The following is a 13,484-nucleotide window of genomic DNA, read 5'->3' on the forward strand; positions in this document are numbered from 1 at the left end:
GGTAAAAGATGCCCGCTAAATTTGGTTCCCATTCCGCTTAGGCTAGAGTCCAACGGGAAATAGCCTCGCTTATCATCCTTAACATCACAGTTTACTGCTCAAACCTCGGGCCAAGAAACAAATTTGGTCAATTTGGACTCTTGACTCGGAATCTCAATTGACTATCGGTCGCAGCATTCCTCATCCAGCACTGCCTGCTTCACAACTCGCTTACAGCAAAGGACATTACTTCATCCTGCCACCATGAGCGATCTCCTCCACAAAACAGCTTTAGTAACCGGAGGAGGTTCAGGTAAGATGTCTCTCTGTACATTTCTGCGTCCCTCGATCTGACGTTTTGAACAAAGGGATCAATCTGGAACTTGCAAAGTCTCTCAGAGGCAAAGGATGCGCAGTCCTCATCGCTGACATCGCACTGAGTCCACCTGCCGCAGCATGGCTAAAGTCTCTTGGAAACCAAGTGAATCCCCAAGTGGTATTTCACAAGACTGATGTAACCTCACTGGAACAACTAGTAGAGGTCTTTGAGGTCTTTGAGAAGAGGCTCGGCGGAGTACCCGATATCGTAGTGCCCGGCGCTGGCGTGTATGAAGGGTCCTTTCCTGGGTTCTGGGATGACAGGGACAAAACACTCAGCTACAAGCTATTTGACATCAACATTATGCACCCCATCAGAATGACGCGCATCGCGATCCGCAAGATGCGAGAGGCCAAGAAGCCAGGCACTATCCTCCACCTCTCAAGCATTACAGCCCAGAAGCCCTCCGTTGTTCTTCCGCTCTACTCTGTATCAAAGGCTGCTATCAGCCAATTCGTCCGTTGCATGGCGCCGCTGGACCAGATGTGCGGGATCCGAGTAGTCGGCATCGCGCCGGGGTAAGTTCAAACTCCCCAATGAGCTGCCAATCTTGCTCACAACATTTAGCTTGGTTGACACACCGCTGCTTCGGAATACCGCAGGAGCACAAAATCACGTTGATCCGTCTGCAGACTTCTTGCTGCCTACTGAGGAAGTTGTAGGTGCCATGGTGGCATTGCTGACTGACATCAAGTATGCTGGGGGCACGGTTCTGGAGGTTGGTGATATTGGGAGTTGGAGGGAGGTGCATTTATTGGGAGATGCTGGTCCCCAGGGCCGATCAACTCGCGCAAGAGCCAAGACAAACGAAGCCACAGCCAAGCTTGCAAAGATGTTGATGGGAGAAGAGAAGGCTGCTCCTGGGTCTTCCAAGCTATAACGACCTTGAAATGATATTGTCTCACTGCTTCTCGAGAGCCTTTGTGCAGAACTTGCGTATATTGCCACCATCACCGTAATAAACTGGTTCTTGAGAAAGTATATTTGGCTGAAGGCTAGAAGGACTATGAATGCGACTAATGTTAACCTCTAATTGACCGTCACAAGTATCATTGCCGTCAAACCTTATGCAGCCAACAACACTATGCTATTACTCAGCAATATCGACATTATCAACAGGATACCTAGGACTCATGGTAAAAATAAGTAAAAAATGCAGTTTATTTATATCCAGCCGGATATCGAGGTCTCTCTAGTCCGTCTACGGCCTCGAGGTTCCATTCAGGACATTTCCAACTTCTTCATCTATGTTACGTCTTTCGATCTGCTTAGAATGTTTATCAAAGTTGATAAACCAGCTAGGTTCAAATGTTAGTCGACACTACTTCACAAAAGGTATAAATAAGAGGTCAGGACTTACGTTGTATCCGGATAGTCAGCGGGGTTCTTTTCCCTATAAGTGAATCCACTCGCCAGCCAAGCAAAAGTCAAGTCCTCACTATCGCAAAGGCTCTTCCACTCAAAATCCTCCCACCTCGGAGTACGCAACAGCTCAAAGTAGTTAATCCGACTACCAGGATGTAAACTGTTAAGTTCTCCGCCAGCAGTCCCGTTCTTAAACGTGCTGCTGCAGTTACTAGCCCAGACCGTCTTGTTGAGCCATGCGAGGGCGTGCTTCTGGTAGGCAGCAGGTATGTGAGCCTTGGGCACGCAGTAGCTGTAGTTTTGGGTCTGAAGCTTGTTCACAAAGTCGGCGATGTACTTGGTCACCATTTCGATCGAAGTCACCAGACTGCCATGTCCGAGCGGAGAGAATGGACCTAGGAAGCCGAAGTAGTTGGGCATGTCTTGCGCTGTGACTGATAGGTAGGACCGTGGGTTATCGTTCCAGAGGTCTTGGAGATTGGTTCCGTTGAGGCCGTTGATTGGGAAGCGAGGGGCGCAGGACAAGTCGAAGCCTGTGGCGCAGATGATGGTATCCACGTCGTTTGTTTCGTGACCGGATGAAGTGCGGATACCGCTCTTGGTGAATGCATCGACTGTGCCCCAAATTACTTGTACCTTTGGCGACGTGAGAGCCTCGAGATACCCATTGCCGGGCGTTGGGCGACGACATCTATGCCTTAGTAAGTAACTTTTCCCACCTTGTGATTTCTCTTGACTTACCCGACAGCAAAGTCCGGTAGTAGCGCTTGAAGCAAGTCCTGTCTCTCTCCAAGCTTGTTGGCCATCTCACGGATTCCATACTCGCGAGCAGCCTTTTGCTCCGGAGAATGGTTTACGTAGAGACCGAAACGGCTGTTGAGTTCCTGCTCGATCTGACGTCTATACTGGAGATATGTCTCTGGATCCTTGGCCCAAGCAGCCTTTTGCTCTTCGGAGTAGTCATAGTTCGATCCACCGGGACCTGCAAATTTGGAAGCGAAATTGGTGGTGATCCATGTCGGACTTCTGATATGCACATATATCTTCTCTGCGTCATTGAGTATGGCGGGTAGGATCTGGACACCACTGCTTCCATTACCGATCAGTGCTACTGTTTTCCCCTTAATGTCTTTATCAGCATCCTGTGGCCAGGCTGCTGAATGAAGCATTCTTCCCCCAAACAGTTGTCGATCTTTCACGTTGGGCCATTTCCAGTGATTGAAGAAACCGGTGCAGTTGATGAGGATATCACACTCTTCCACAAAGGTAGACGAGGTCTCACCCTCTGTAATACCTGGACTAGAAATGACGAGATCTCTACCGTCGGTCTTGGTCACTGTGACCTGCCAGACCTCGCGCTCTGGTATCCAAGAAGCATTGGTGATCTTGTGAGACGCTTTTATGTAACGCCGCAAATCATGCTGTTCGGCAACTGATCGTATGTACGATAGGATATCCTCTTGCTTGGCGTAATACGATTTCCAGAATGGGTTAGGTGCCCAGGAAAACTGGTAGACTGGTTATATTTTGGCACTCAGCGAGGTGGTTTGTGGTACACTTACTTGGTAATTAGGTGCTGGTATATCGCAGGCGCATCTAGCAGGTCATTAGCTTGAACATGAAACAAAGGGAGAGATTAAAGCGAGGTACATGGAAATCAATCAATAGAGAGAGACTTGAAGATTTCCCGTGCACAAATAGAGCATAGTACTGACCCTGGGTAACGATTCTCATACCACGTCCCTCCAACATCAGCATTCTTTTCATACACTTTAATACTAGCATTTTGTATATTACCAGTGCTAACAGCCCTGGCCATCGAAAGACCTGCAAAGCCCGCGCCAATTGCAATAATTCGCACTGGCCGAGGCGTAAACGTGGGAACTCGAGATAGAGCATAGGCCAGCTCATCAACATCCTTGTAAGCCTCTGTGCCTTCTCCAGGGTTGGGTGGTCCAGAAGCTAGACTCTGGAAGTGTTTGATGGCGCGGTCTCGCGAGCTCATTGGCTGATTTGTTGGCATCTTGAGCTTTGCCGCGATGTCTGGGAGCCTAGTGAACGAGAAGAGAAGGGGATGGTATTATGATTGCTTTTTTGCGTATGATTATGAAACTGTGTAATATTCTTAAATCAGCCAACGTCAGTCAATATATGAACAAGTTCAGGCTGTTAGTCATTCAGTCTTGGTCTCACTGCTTGCCGCGGCTCCCAGGTTTCGGAAGTTATCCAGTTCCGAAACCCCCAATCATAATTAGGTACGACTTCCGTGGAATTGGTCAATACAGCCACTTTTGGTCTAGGCACGATATAAGATATATGATAGTTACTTTTCTGCGAGTAAGCCTGACAACTTGGCCTACCTAAATTGACCTTTACTGGTTGATCTAATAATTACAGGTCGCTCATCCATCACATCACATCCTGATTACACCTCGTCCTAGTCTCTCTATACATTCTGTCTAAACAATACGCATCATGGTTCGCGACTCGCAGCTCAACGCCGCCGTGCCAGGCATCCCTTTTTTTGCACCAGCACAGGATCCAAGCACAGGGACTGCAAAACAGCTTGAACCAGACACTCCGACGATCTTCCGTCCCCTCAAGATCCGCGGCATCACGCTGCGAAACCGTATCTGCGTGTCCCCCATGTGTCACTACTCATGCGCCGCAAGTGGACCGCAGACGGGTGTCTTGACTCCTCTGTACTATACTACCATCGGCCACTATGCCTTCCGAGGAGCAGCGTTGGTCATGCTGGAAGCAACTGGTGTTACGCCTAATGGCCGTATCAGCGTCAACTGTCCTGGGATCTGGAACGATGCGCAGAGAGATGCTCTCAAGAACCTGGCAGACTTTGTGCACTCCCAGGGAGGTCTTATCGGGTTGCAGCTTGGCCACGCCGGGAGGAAGGCGAGCACTCTGGCGCCGTGGGTTGCCACTCGTATGGGACAGGGAAGTGCTAGGGCTGATGAATCTCAAGGCGGGTGGCCTGATGAAGTTGTCGGGCCATCCGGTGGCTTGGATTTTGTCTGGGATGGAAAGGCTAGTCAAGACCCAAAGGGCGGGTTCTGGGAGCCGAGAGAGATGAGTATTGGTGAAACCTCCAGCTTGATCAGAAGCTTTGCGAAGGCAGCAGAACGAGCTGTCTGGGCCGGTGTAGATGTACTCGAGGTTCATGTTGCCCACGGTTATCTCCTCCATCAATTCGTCAGCCCTATCACGAATCGGAGGAAAGACAAGTACGGTGGTAGCTTCGAGAACCGGATACGGCTAGTGCTTGAAATTATCCAAGCTGTCCGAGATGTTATCCCTGAATCCATGCCTCTGTTTGTCCGACTCAGCGCAACTGACTGGATGGAGAAGTCAACCCTGGGCAAGAACCTAGGAAGTTGGGATGTCCCCAGCACGATCCGCCTTGCAAAGCTTCTCCCTGACTTGGGCGTTGATGTCCTCGACGTCAGCTCCGCAGGGAATCATCCACAAGCCGCCCACAACGTGTTTGACGCTGGAAGGGAGCAAGCTGCCATTGCGGCGAGGGTGAAGGGGGCACTGGAAAGGGCAGGCAAGCGGATGATCATTGGTACTGTCGGTGAGATTACGGATGCCAACCAGGCTAGAGACTTGGTCCAGGAGGGCGCTGCAGGTAGTGTTGATCTGATTTCGGTCGGTCGGCAGTTTTTGAAAGAGCCGGGTTGGGTTTTGAAAGTTGCTCAGGAATTGGGCGTGGACGTGGCTTGGCCGCAGTTTATTTCGCGACCGCAGATATCTCAGATACTCACAAAGCTCTAAGCTGTAACATTTGTGACAGGAGAGTTGAGGTTTGGTAATAGATGGGAGATATGTATTTTTTTAGATCGTAATCTCTTACTACATTTAATGTAGATATTTCAATTATAGAGTATATACAGTAAAGTATATATATTAAGTAAGAAATATGATTTAAGATATATATAAAACTCTATGTAAATTTATTTATACTTTAGTCTTATTCTTGCTATTTTTACTTTACATGTATTCTGTAAAAATCATACTTTATTAACATACCCTGGAGGCTAGGCCAGTACTACCAGAACCAATCAGATAGGCAGACAATAATAAGACCCTGCACTGACCAGAAGAATGGAGACACGGAGCACACGGAGCAACCCGCGGAATCTGCTATCCCACGGAATCACCAATTCCGTTGCACCATTCCATCCAGAATGGCATATGAAAAGTGCGCCATAGGCTGGACAGCAACAGTGGGAGCAAACAGCCAACAGATCCGTGGATCTCGGCCAAAGTCTTCCGCCGATATCTCCGCCTTGGGAAATCATATACCTGAAGGTTAAGCCGCATCTTGATTAAAAATAAACACACTTGGCTTTTTGCAGGCCAAGCCTTATAGCTGATGTCGGTCAACGTACGCCCGAAATCCGTGTCCGACAAAGTCCGTGCGACTCGCCTCGAACTTGTTGATCGCCTCGAGAAACAATTAGCAAACGCCAAGCAATGGTATGACTTTGACAACCCTCAAGACTACCGAAAAGCACGAGCAGAAGGCACTCATGGGTTTGATCGTCTACAAGTGAATGACCAAGCCCGTTTGGTTTATGCTCCCGGGCGGGACGGGCAGAGGATTGAACTCCGGGTGATTGAACCGCCTGCACCCTCCAAGGGTGTTTTCCTCCACTTCCATGCAGGTATGACGACGCGATACGCCAGTGTAGCCATGGACTTCAAACTCAGTGACCTTCTTTAGGTGGCTTCGTCATTGGGAGCAACGCGTCTTACGACGGGTACTTGACGCGTATCTCCGAAGGATCCGGTCTGACCGTCGCGTCTGTCGAGTACCGCCTCGCGCCGGAGCAGCCATTCCCAGCTGGCCGCGATGACTGTGTGGACGCGGCCCTCTTTACTCTTTCTGCTCAGGGAATCGGTGATCTTGGCGCTCCCTTACGAGTAATCGGTGGAGAGTCGGCTGGTGCCTGGCTTGCTGTGGCTGTTGTCCTGGAATTGCGGGATGAGTATGGAATCGACGTCAAGTCACAAATCGCTGCAATCTGTGCGAGCTATGGGATATACGACTTGACCTACACGCCTTCCTTACTGTCACACAAACGGAACATAGTTATCAGTCGCGAGAGCATGATCAAGTTTTCGGAGGCGGCTTTTGGTCACATCCCGTTTGGTGAAAGGAAGAGACCTGATATATCCCCGTTGTATGCTGACTTGGGTAACCTGCCCCCGGCGCACTTCCTCGTGGGGAATATTGAACCACTACTCGATGATAGCATCTTCATGGCTGCCAGGTGGATAAACGCTGGGAGTGAAGCTGAGCTGCATGTTGTTGAGGGTGCTTGTCATGCCTTTACGCTATTTGCACTAGGTGACGTCACTAATGTTGGGGTTCAGGCAGTGGTGGACTTTATACAAGCGCAATTGCAAAGGTTTGCCACGTCAATACCTATGGCGAACAGCACTCAGTCATCTTGAAGGAGGGTGATAAGATAGCTATCGCAGAATTATGCATACCATAGAAAGACTAACTAGCCTCTATCTCACTGAACATCTCAGCTAATACTGAGCTGGCCTCAAGGCTAGATTCTGTCAACGGGTTTGGATTTAACGTGTCGAAGCTCTTGGAAAAATCAAATGTTTCTGTACTTGAGAGACACTCGACTTGATCAACCGGCATTCCAAAATCCATGTTGGACTCCGGAAAACACTCGAGCGGGAATAGGAGGTCGTAGTCTGGCCGTGACTCGTGGAAATTAAAGTCCAGCACGCATTGCAAAGCTTTGAACGCTCTGGCTGCCGACATGATCGTGGCAGACAGAGATTCCAGCATGCTGCCAGCTCGACGGAGCGCGAGCGGAAGTGCCTCAGCGTCAAGCGTGGAAACACCTTCACGGTGTCCGACGGTTAGGTAGTATATGGACTCGACCAGTGAAGAAGTGAGTATATAGCCAGCATTCGGGTTTGCGCCCCAGTTGTCCAGGTAATGGCCGATTGCATCCAAGGACTCGATAGAAATTCTCAAGCAAGATGCTGCTCTTCGAGCATTTGTCTCCGGGGAACTCAGCGTCTTTTGGCGGATGCTCAGTCTGAGAGATTGATATCTCTAGAGTTGCTTGATTAGTGCTGCGTTGCTCGTACCGGAGTACCATTTCAAGACTTACCAGAAAAACAAGAAGACGTCGTCGATCCTCAGGTTCGGTGGGAGATTTGAAAATGGTGTCGTCCACTGACTCTGCGTTCCATGATAACATGTCGGGGTATTGCTCCCTGAGAGCCAACAGCTTGGCATCGAATGCTTGGATTTCTACCCAATCACCCGCCATCGGTGCGTTGGGAGCTAGAAACCCATCCCATACCGATGCCCAGAGTCTAGCATGGCTGAACATGGTTTTCAGATACGTCTTGTCCTTCACGTCGATGTGAGGGCTAGTTTCATGTTCAAAATCCACATGCCCAAGACTGTTCCCAACAAAGTATGGGATCCCGCATTTCTGAGTGATGCGCTTGTCGAGGAAGTCTAGAGTAACCCACAATGCCAGGGGATCTACAAAGTCTTCTGAGGACGTAGGAAAGCCGTGGCTTTGGCCTAAGCCTAAACTGACAGCGGAATGAAGCCCGTTGAGGACGTGGGTTGAGGCAAGACGTAATCTCTCTGCTGCTAAGAGATACGCCGCGGAGACAGTGTGATAGATGACACAGTTTGTCTGCAGCTCACCGCCTTCTTCAAAGTGCTGCACGAGCTTCCGACTCTGCCAATACGCTTCTGAGCCAGGCCACGCTTTGTCAAGATACAAATCGGGACAGGCACTATCGTCCAGGTTCTGCCCAGCTGCGACGATGACGAGAACAATCGATATGACCAAGTGATGCGGCTCAGTGACGACAACAGACTGAGTCGTAGAAGAGTAGCGCAGTGCCTCCAGGGTCCGTGAAATCGCTTCTACGAGCCTCGTCCCGTGGATGGAAGGGAAGAAGCAGTCTATACCAGCTAGGCCTATCTTTATTGCCCGTGTTAGGTCCTTAGGGCAAGGAAGCAGAACAGTACGGCTCTTTGACGGGGTTGTGTTGGAGGGAAATGGATCTGCACCGACACTGGAGCGTAGATCGTAGATTTGCGAAGCAACGGCGAATCGGTTTAGCCATTTGTTCCCGGGGACGAAAGTGTCGGTCTCAGCACAGGTGAGCTCGACGGGCTGACGGCCATCTTGACAGGAGCTTGGCGATTCTTGTTCAAGATCGTGTGATGTACTCTGTGGTTCAAATACTTCTATGGATTGGTTCAATATGAGAGGATCATCTGGCGAGGGTGCGGAAATGTTGGTCTGGCTCGGGAGTGGCGGTGTGTTGTGCGAACTGAGAAAGTCGAAGCTGAGTGATTGCTGCTTCATCAAGGTATCCAGTCCTTGTTGCAATCGTTGAAGCTGCTCCTTGAGCAGTGCGGTCTCTTCTGACGCAGAGATGGAGAGACTTGAGGAGGGAACAGCGCGTCTTCTTGAAGAATGTCAGCTGCAGGTGCCCATTCAGACAACAGTGGCGCTATCATACTTATTTGTGCTTGACGATGTTCTTTTTCGCTTCCTCTTTGTAGATCCATTTGATGCATCCTGATAGCTACATTCAGCACCTCTGCCGAGACAGTTGTGGCATGGTGACTGTCCAGAACACTGCAACGATAGGATTAGTACTGAAGTAATTATACTGGTTGGGTAGGAGACTAACTTTGACCTTGCGTCGCTGGCATTCCGTGCTATGTTGATCCTGGTCAGCTGAAGTTGATGTAAATGCAAGAGCAGAAACAACTTACCAAGCATGCGACGTATACTCATCCCTCTTGCTAGATTTCTTTGCAGTTGAAGTAGAAGACATTTTTCGGTTCGCGCTCACCCCTCACATGTTAGACCGGGAAACGCGGGATTCAAGGTCCAAGTTGGTTGATGAAGAGCGCAACTGGCGGAGCGAACCCCATTCACTAACTACCTTAGTTAGGTTGGTGGCCAATTCCGCACCGAAGTGCCGAGGCAGATCCGCTAACTGCTTTGGTGTGCCACTTCCCCGCAATATCAAAACCTGGGGATAACTACGGCCGCTGAATAAATAAAATCCCGATTACTCCTGTTGGCCAGCCGCCGTTAAGCGAAGTCTTTGAGTGGGGTCCAGGGAACAGTTAGTTAAGTAGAGCTATAGATATTGTTCTTGATTTATTTCCTACATATATATCTACTTTAGTGCCATACTCTGTTAATGGAGTCCTGTTCAGGATAAAAGATATATTTCTGTTGTGATTATTCTTACCTAGGCGAGTGTCCTAAGCTGTAGTGAAAGACCGGGTGTCAGGACAGATGGTAGTTGATGATTGGCGACAGATAATAGTTGACCAATTCAGTCACGTGCAAAAATGTGGCTAGCTGAGATACCGAAAGCAAGTTTTGGCTTTTGAACTCTGTATTAGATGTTTCTGACTTCTGTCATATTGCCTGCTTTCCTATATCGATTATTTTCGAAGCATTGAGCTGTGCCTTGGGTCCCTGAAACCCATGCAATTGCTTCGGAAAGGGGAATCTGGTGGGAGGGCTTGCCGGCGAGGTCCCTTACTACCGACTCAGTGCCATACCATATTGCCGACAGTCAGAGTCGTGATGCCTGTGTAGGGGTGATCCTCTTTACTCTTTCTATCAAAGCGTCAGCAATTCTCGAGCTCCTGTACGGGTACTTCGTAGAGAATTGACTAGTTCTTGACTTGATCTGGCCATATCATAATGATGGAAGCAAATATATACATACACAGAGCATACTAGAAGGCAAGAGTACAACGAAGTCCGAAGCTGAATATGCCATCCTAGGGAAACAATACTCTTTGCAAACCCTCAAGGATTTTTGCCTTTTTCTCTAGCAATACGCTTGATTTCCGCAGAAACTTAATTGTCTTATGTAACAGGAAGCGCAATACTTCTTTGTCTACATATTTGTGAAGAATTGGGTCCCTAGATGCAGCCAAGAGCTGCAGAAGGTTACACCAATGACTATAGCCTTATCAGTAATCAGTATATTCAATTGGGAAGAGATAGAATTACGCAGAGGCCAAGCAGGAAATATTAGTGGTAATGAACATTCTGTCTTCCAGGCCGTCGAAGGCTTGCAGGCTCTCGCTGAGTGAGTGGATACCGTTTCTGGCTAACTGGATAATCTGAGGATCAATATTCGCAATTCTTTCGGCCTAATTTGGAGTTAATTATAGGTTCGGTGACCTTTTGTTCACAGTAAGGGTTTGCCTGAAGCAGAATGCGTCCTCATACCTGATTTCCTCCTAACCCTGAAGAGAATAGAACTTGTCGAACAAATGGCCGATAGATGATAACTTGGGCACCCCAGTACTTTGCTCGTAGCCTTGCTGCCAGAATATCATTGCAAGTGTCGTCTCCATAAGCGAAGTGCGGCAAGGCCCAATGCAGTCCTGAAACAGCGTTCGCCATTTCAGTAATATCCCCAAGCTGTTCTTGTCTTGTATAGGCCGATAAATTGAGAGTGCGAAGCCTCTTATTGACATCGTTTAGATGTTGTCGCAGAGACAACTGAGCTAAGTAGCCATCACAGACGCGCTTACTGAAGCCATTCAGGAGACGCATGTTTGGGTGCGGCATACTATCTTCATACAACAGTAGCCCCGGGGAAGGCGACTCAGTTTTGAAGTCACTTTGTAACATAAGGCAAGTCCAGAACACAAGAGCTAGCTGGTTATGCTCTATATCCTGGATGAGTTCGTCGTTTTGCTTGAATTTCCTCATCGTTTCTAGAAACCTAGAGCCTTCTTAGCCGATTCTCAACATTTCGCTAGAAGCCCTGCCACTTACGGTTGGATGATGTCTTGAAGTAAGTCACTTGCTCTCTGTATAAAAGCCAAACTATCCCTCGGCCTTTCCAACTGGCTACAGTAAAGGGCAGCAAAGATATAAGCATATACACTGTTTATGTCGGTCGAGTCGGGGTGGCACCTCAATATGTTTGTGGCGTAGGTGAAGTATTGGAAACCAACTGTTTTCTCAGAGCGTTCTTCAAACCCCAAGCCACAACAGAAACCGCCAGTAGAAGACTGATGAGCTCTTCCGTTCTGTTCGCAGAAGCAGCCTGGATGATTTATAGGGCAACTCTCACTGCTGGATGGGGAAATGTCTCCATAATGAGAGACTAGGCTATCGTACGAAAGCGGTTCAGTAAGATTAAGTACGTCGGGGGCTTGATCGCGCCGCGCGCAGATTTTACCCAACGCCATGACCATGACAACCAACGCGTGGCTGATAGACGTATCTGGTTCACAGCTTCGCGCTAATCCAGTTGGGAATAACTTGGACTCTTGGTTCAGCTTATTACCTCCTTCTGACGTTGGCGTACCTGGTTCCACAGAATATGCTGGCAGGGATATGAATAAGCTCGGGGGTTGGTTGAGAGACTCTCTGATCCAGTGATGCAAAAGCGAAGGCTGAATTATAGGGTGCATACGGAGAACGTGTTTCTCAAAAGCTTTGACATAAGCGCATGCTTCTGACTCGCAACAATGAGAATCGACGCTATGGTCTGAAGCACAAATCCCATGCTGCACTTGATTTGGAGTTTCAGGCCTATTGAGCTTGTCAAGCCCAGTACCTTGTGCAGCAGTTGCTGCGGTCGATAAGAAACCACCAAAGCTAGACTCAACACGGTAATTCGGCTTCCGGTCATGGCACTTGATGCAAGCGCGAATGAGCTTCTCAATATGAGGCCATTCTGAGTGTGGATCACTCCAAGTCGGCTGATTGATAAGACTAGAGAATTCTTGGAGAGACGCGTCGATATCTGTCCCAGCTTTCGCTTCGCCAATAGTTGTCACATAAATCTTGACAGACTCCGCTGGTGGATTTTCATAGGTAGGCTGAGGAAGATCAAGCTGAGAATAACCGCTTTTACTCGAAGGAGCGAATAGGGGAGCACAACTACACTCATTACCAACTGATAGTCCCGCGGTGGTTCCCAAAGTCGAAATTGTCTGAGGTTCAATGGACATTTGGGCTGCAAAAGCATCATCCAAGCATCTAGCGCTAGCTCGAGAAATACTCAACGCCTCATCAGTACTGGTGCTACACTTAGCTACTTATCCAACAAGGTGAAAACTGCGATACTTGCCTCGCGAGAATCGGGCAGCGATATATGCATTGCAGATTCCTTTTTGTACAGAGCCTGCATGGTTTTTGTTCGTCGCACTTGCTTTTCCTTTTGCGGCAGAGCTCGCATGCCTAACTCATATTAGCTATTTACTAAGTTAAGAAAATATGAACTAAATACGTTTGAAGTTCGCTTTTCTCTCTGTTTACGCACCAAGTTGCCCATTCCAAATTGATTCTTAGTAGTAATGATGAAAGACATCTGTAATTTAGTAGTAATTGAAAGACAAGTAATTGTATTGATTTATGCAACCGAAGGCTTATAGTTCTTAAGTTACTATTCTCTTTACTTTAAAATCTCCCTTTAGTAGAAATAGAGATAATTTAGGATGGTTTTTCTAATATCAGCGGCAGGATGGTGTCTTGTCTCAGACATATTTATGCCATTTTCGCTGCCGCAGGTCTCGGCCCCAGCCGCAATTAAGCTCTCGACCGATTATTCAGATTCGAATTTAGGTCTAGATCTAGCCCAGATCGTTATCTAAGACAGCTGTCTGAGGACATCTCAGCTGCAACTGCCCCTTGACATTTCACAACACTGTATTCTTTGACAAGGAATGCGGACCACT

General features: G+C 48.4%; 6 protein-coding genes across 6 annotated transcripts; 3 read left to right on the forward strand and 3 right to left on the reverse strand.

Moving 5' to 3' along the window:
- Positions 1 to 243: 243 nt before the first annotated feature.
- Positions 244 to 1,238, forward strand: FPRO_11299 (uncharacterized protein; the record flags this gene model as incomplete). Its single annotated transcript, XM_031232355.1, has 3 exons — positions 244 to 292; positions 348 to 876; positions 926 to 1,238. The coding sequence occupies 3 exons, from the start codon at positions 244 to 246 to the stop codon at positions 1,236 to 1,238; spliced, it is 891 nt and encodes a 296-aa protein (XP_031082301.1).
- Positions 1,239 to 1,559: 321 nt separating this feature from the next.
- Positions 1,560 to 3,746, reverse strand: FPRO_11300 (uncharacterized protein; the record flags this gene model as incomplete). The annotated part of the gene is made up of 5 exons (XM_031232356.1): positions 1,560 to 1,656; positions 1,719 to 2,414; positions 2,465 to 3,231; positions 3,286 to 3,319; positions 3,439 to 3,746. 5 exons carry the CDS (start codon positions 3,744 to 3,746, stop codon positions 1,560 to 1,562), a joined length of 1,902 nt encoding a protein of 633 aa, XP_031082302.1.
- A 452-nt stretch (positions 3,747 to 4,198) lies between these two features.
- Positions 4,199 to 5,512, forward strand: FPRO_11301 (uncharacterized protein; the record flags this gene model as incomplete). Its single annotated transcript, XM_031232357.1, has 1 exon — positions 4,199 to 5,512. One exon carries the CDS (start codon positions 4,199 to 4,201, stop codon positions 5,510 to 5,512), a length of 1,314 nt encoding a protein of 437 aa, XP_031082303.1.
- A 601-nt stretch (positions 5,513 to 6,113) lies between these two features.
- On the forward strand, positions 6,114 to 7,198 carry FPRO_11302 (uncharacterized protein; the record flags this gene model as incomplete). The annotated part of the gene is made up of 2 exons (XM_031232358.1): positions 6,114 to 6,405; positions 6,465 to 7,198. 2 exons carry the CDS (start codon positions 6,114 to 6,116, stop codon positions 7,196 to 7,198), a joined length of 1,026 nt encoding a protein of 341 aa, XP_031082304.1.
- A 49-nt stretch (positions 7,199 to 7,247) lies between these two features.
- Positions 7,248 to 9,589, reverse strand: FPRO_11303 (uncharacterized protein; the record flags this gene model as incomplete). Its single annotated transcript, XM_031232359.1, has 5 exons — positions 7,248 to 7,826; positions 7,885 to 9,214; positions 9,269 to 9,387; positions 9,443 to 9,470; positions 9,528 to 9,589. The coding sequence occupies 5 exons, from the start codon at positions 9,587 to 9,589 to the stop codon at positions 7,248 to 7,250; spliced, it is 2,118 nt and encodes a 705-aa protein (XP_031082305.1).
- A 1,201-nt stretch (positions 9,590 to 10,790) lies between these two features.
- On the reverse strand, positions 10,791 to 12,758 carry FPRO_11304 (uncharacterized protein; the record flags this gene model as incomplete). The annotated part of the gene is made up of 3 exons (XM_031232361.1): positions 10,791 to 10,937; positions 11,017 to 11,518; positions 11,572 to 12,758. 3 exons carry the CDS (start codon positions 12,756 to 12,758, stop codon positions 10,791 to 10,793), a joined length of 1,836 nt encoding a protein of 611 aa, XP_031082306.1.
- Positions 12,759 to 13,484: the final 726 nt, after the last annotated feature.

This window comes from Fusarium proliferatum (genome assembly GCF_900067095.1).
Source record: "Fusarium proliferatum ET1 genome assembly, contig: FPRO_scaffold005, whole genome shotgun sequence".
In the NCBI taxonomy this organism is placed as follows: domain Eukaryota; kingdom Fungi; phylum Ascomycota; class Sordariomycetes; order Hypocreales; family Nectriaceae; genus Fusarium; species Fusarium proliferatum.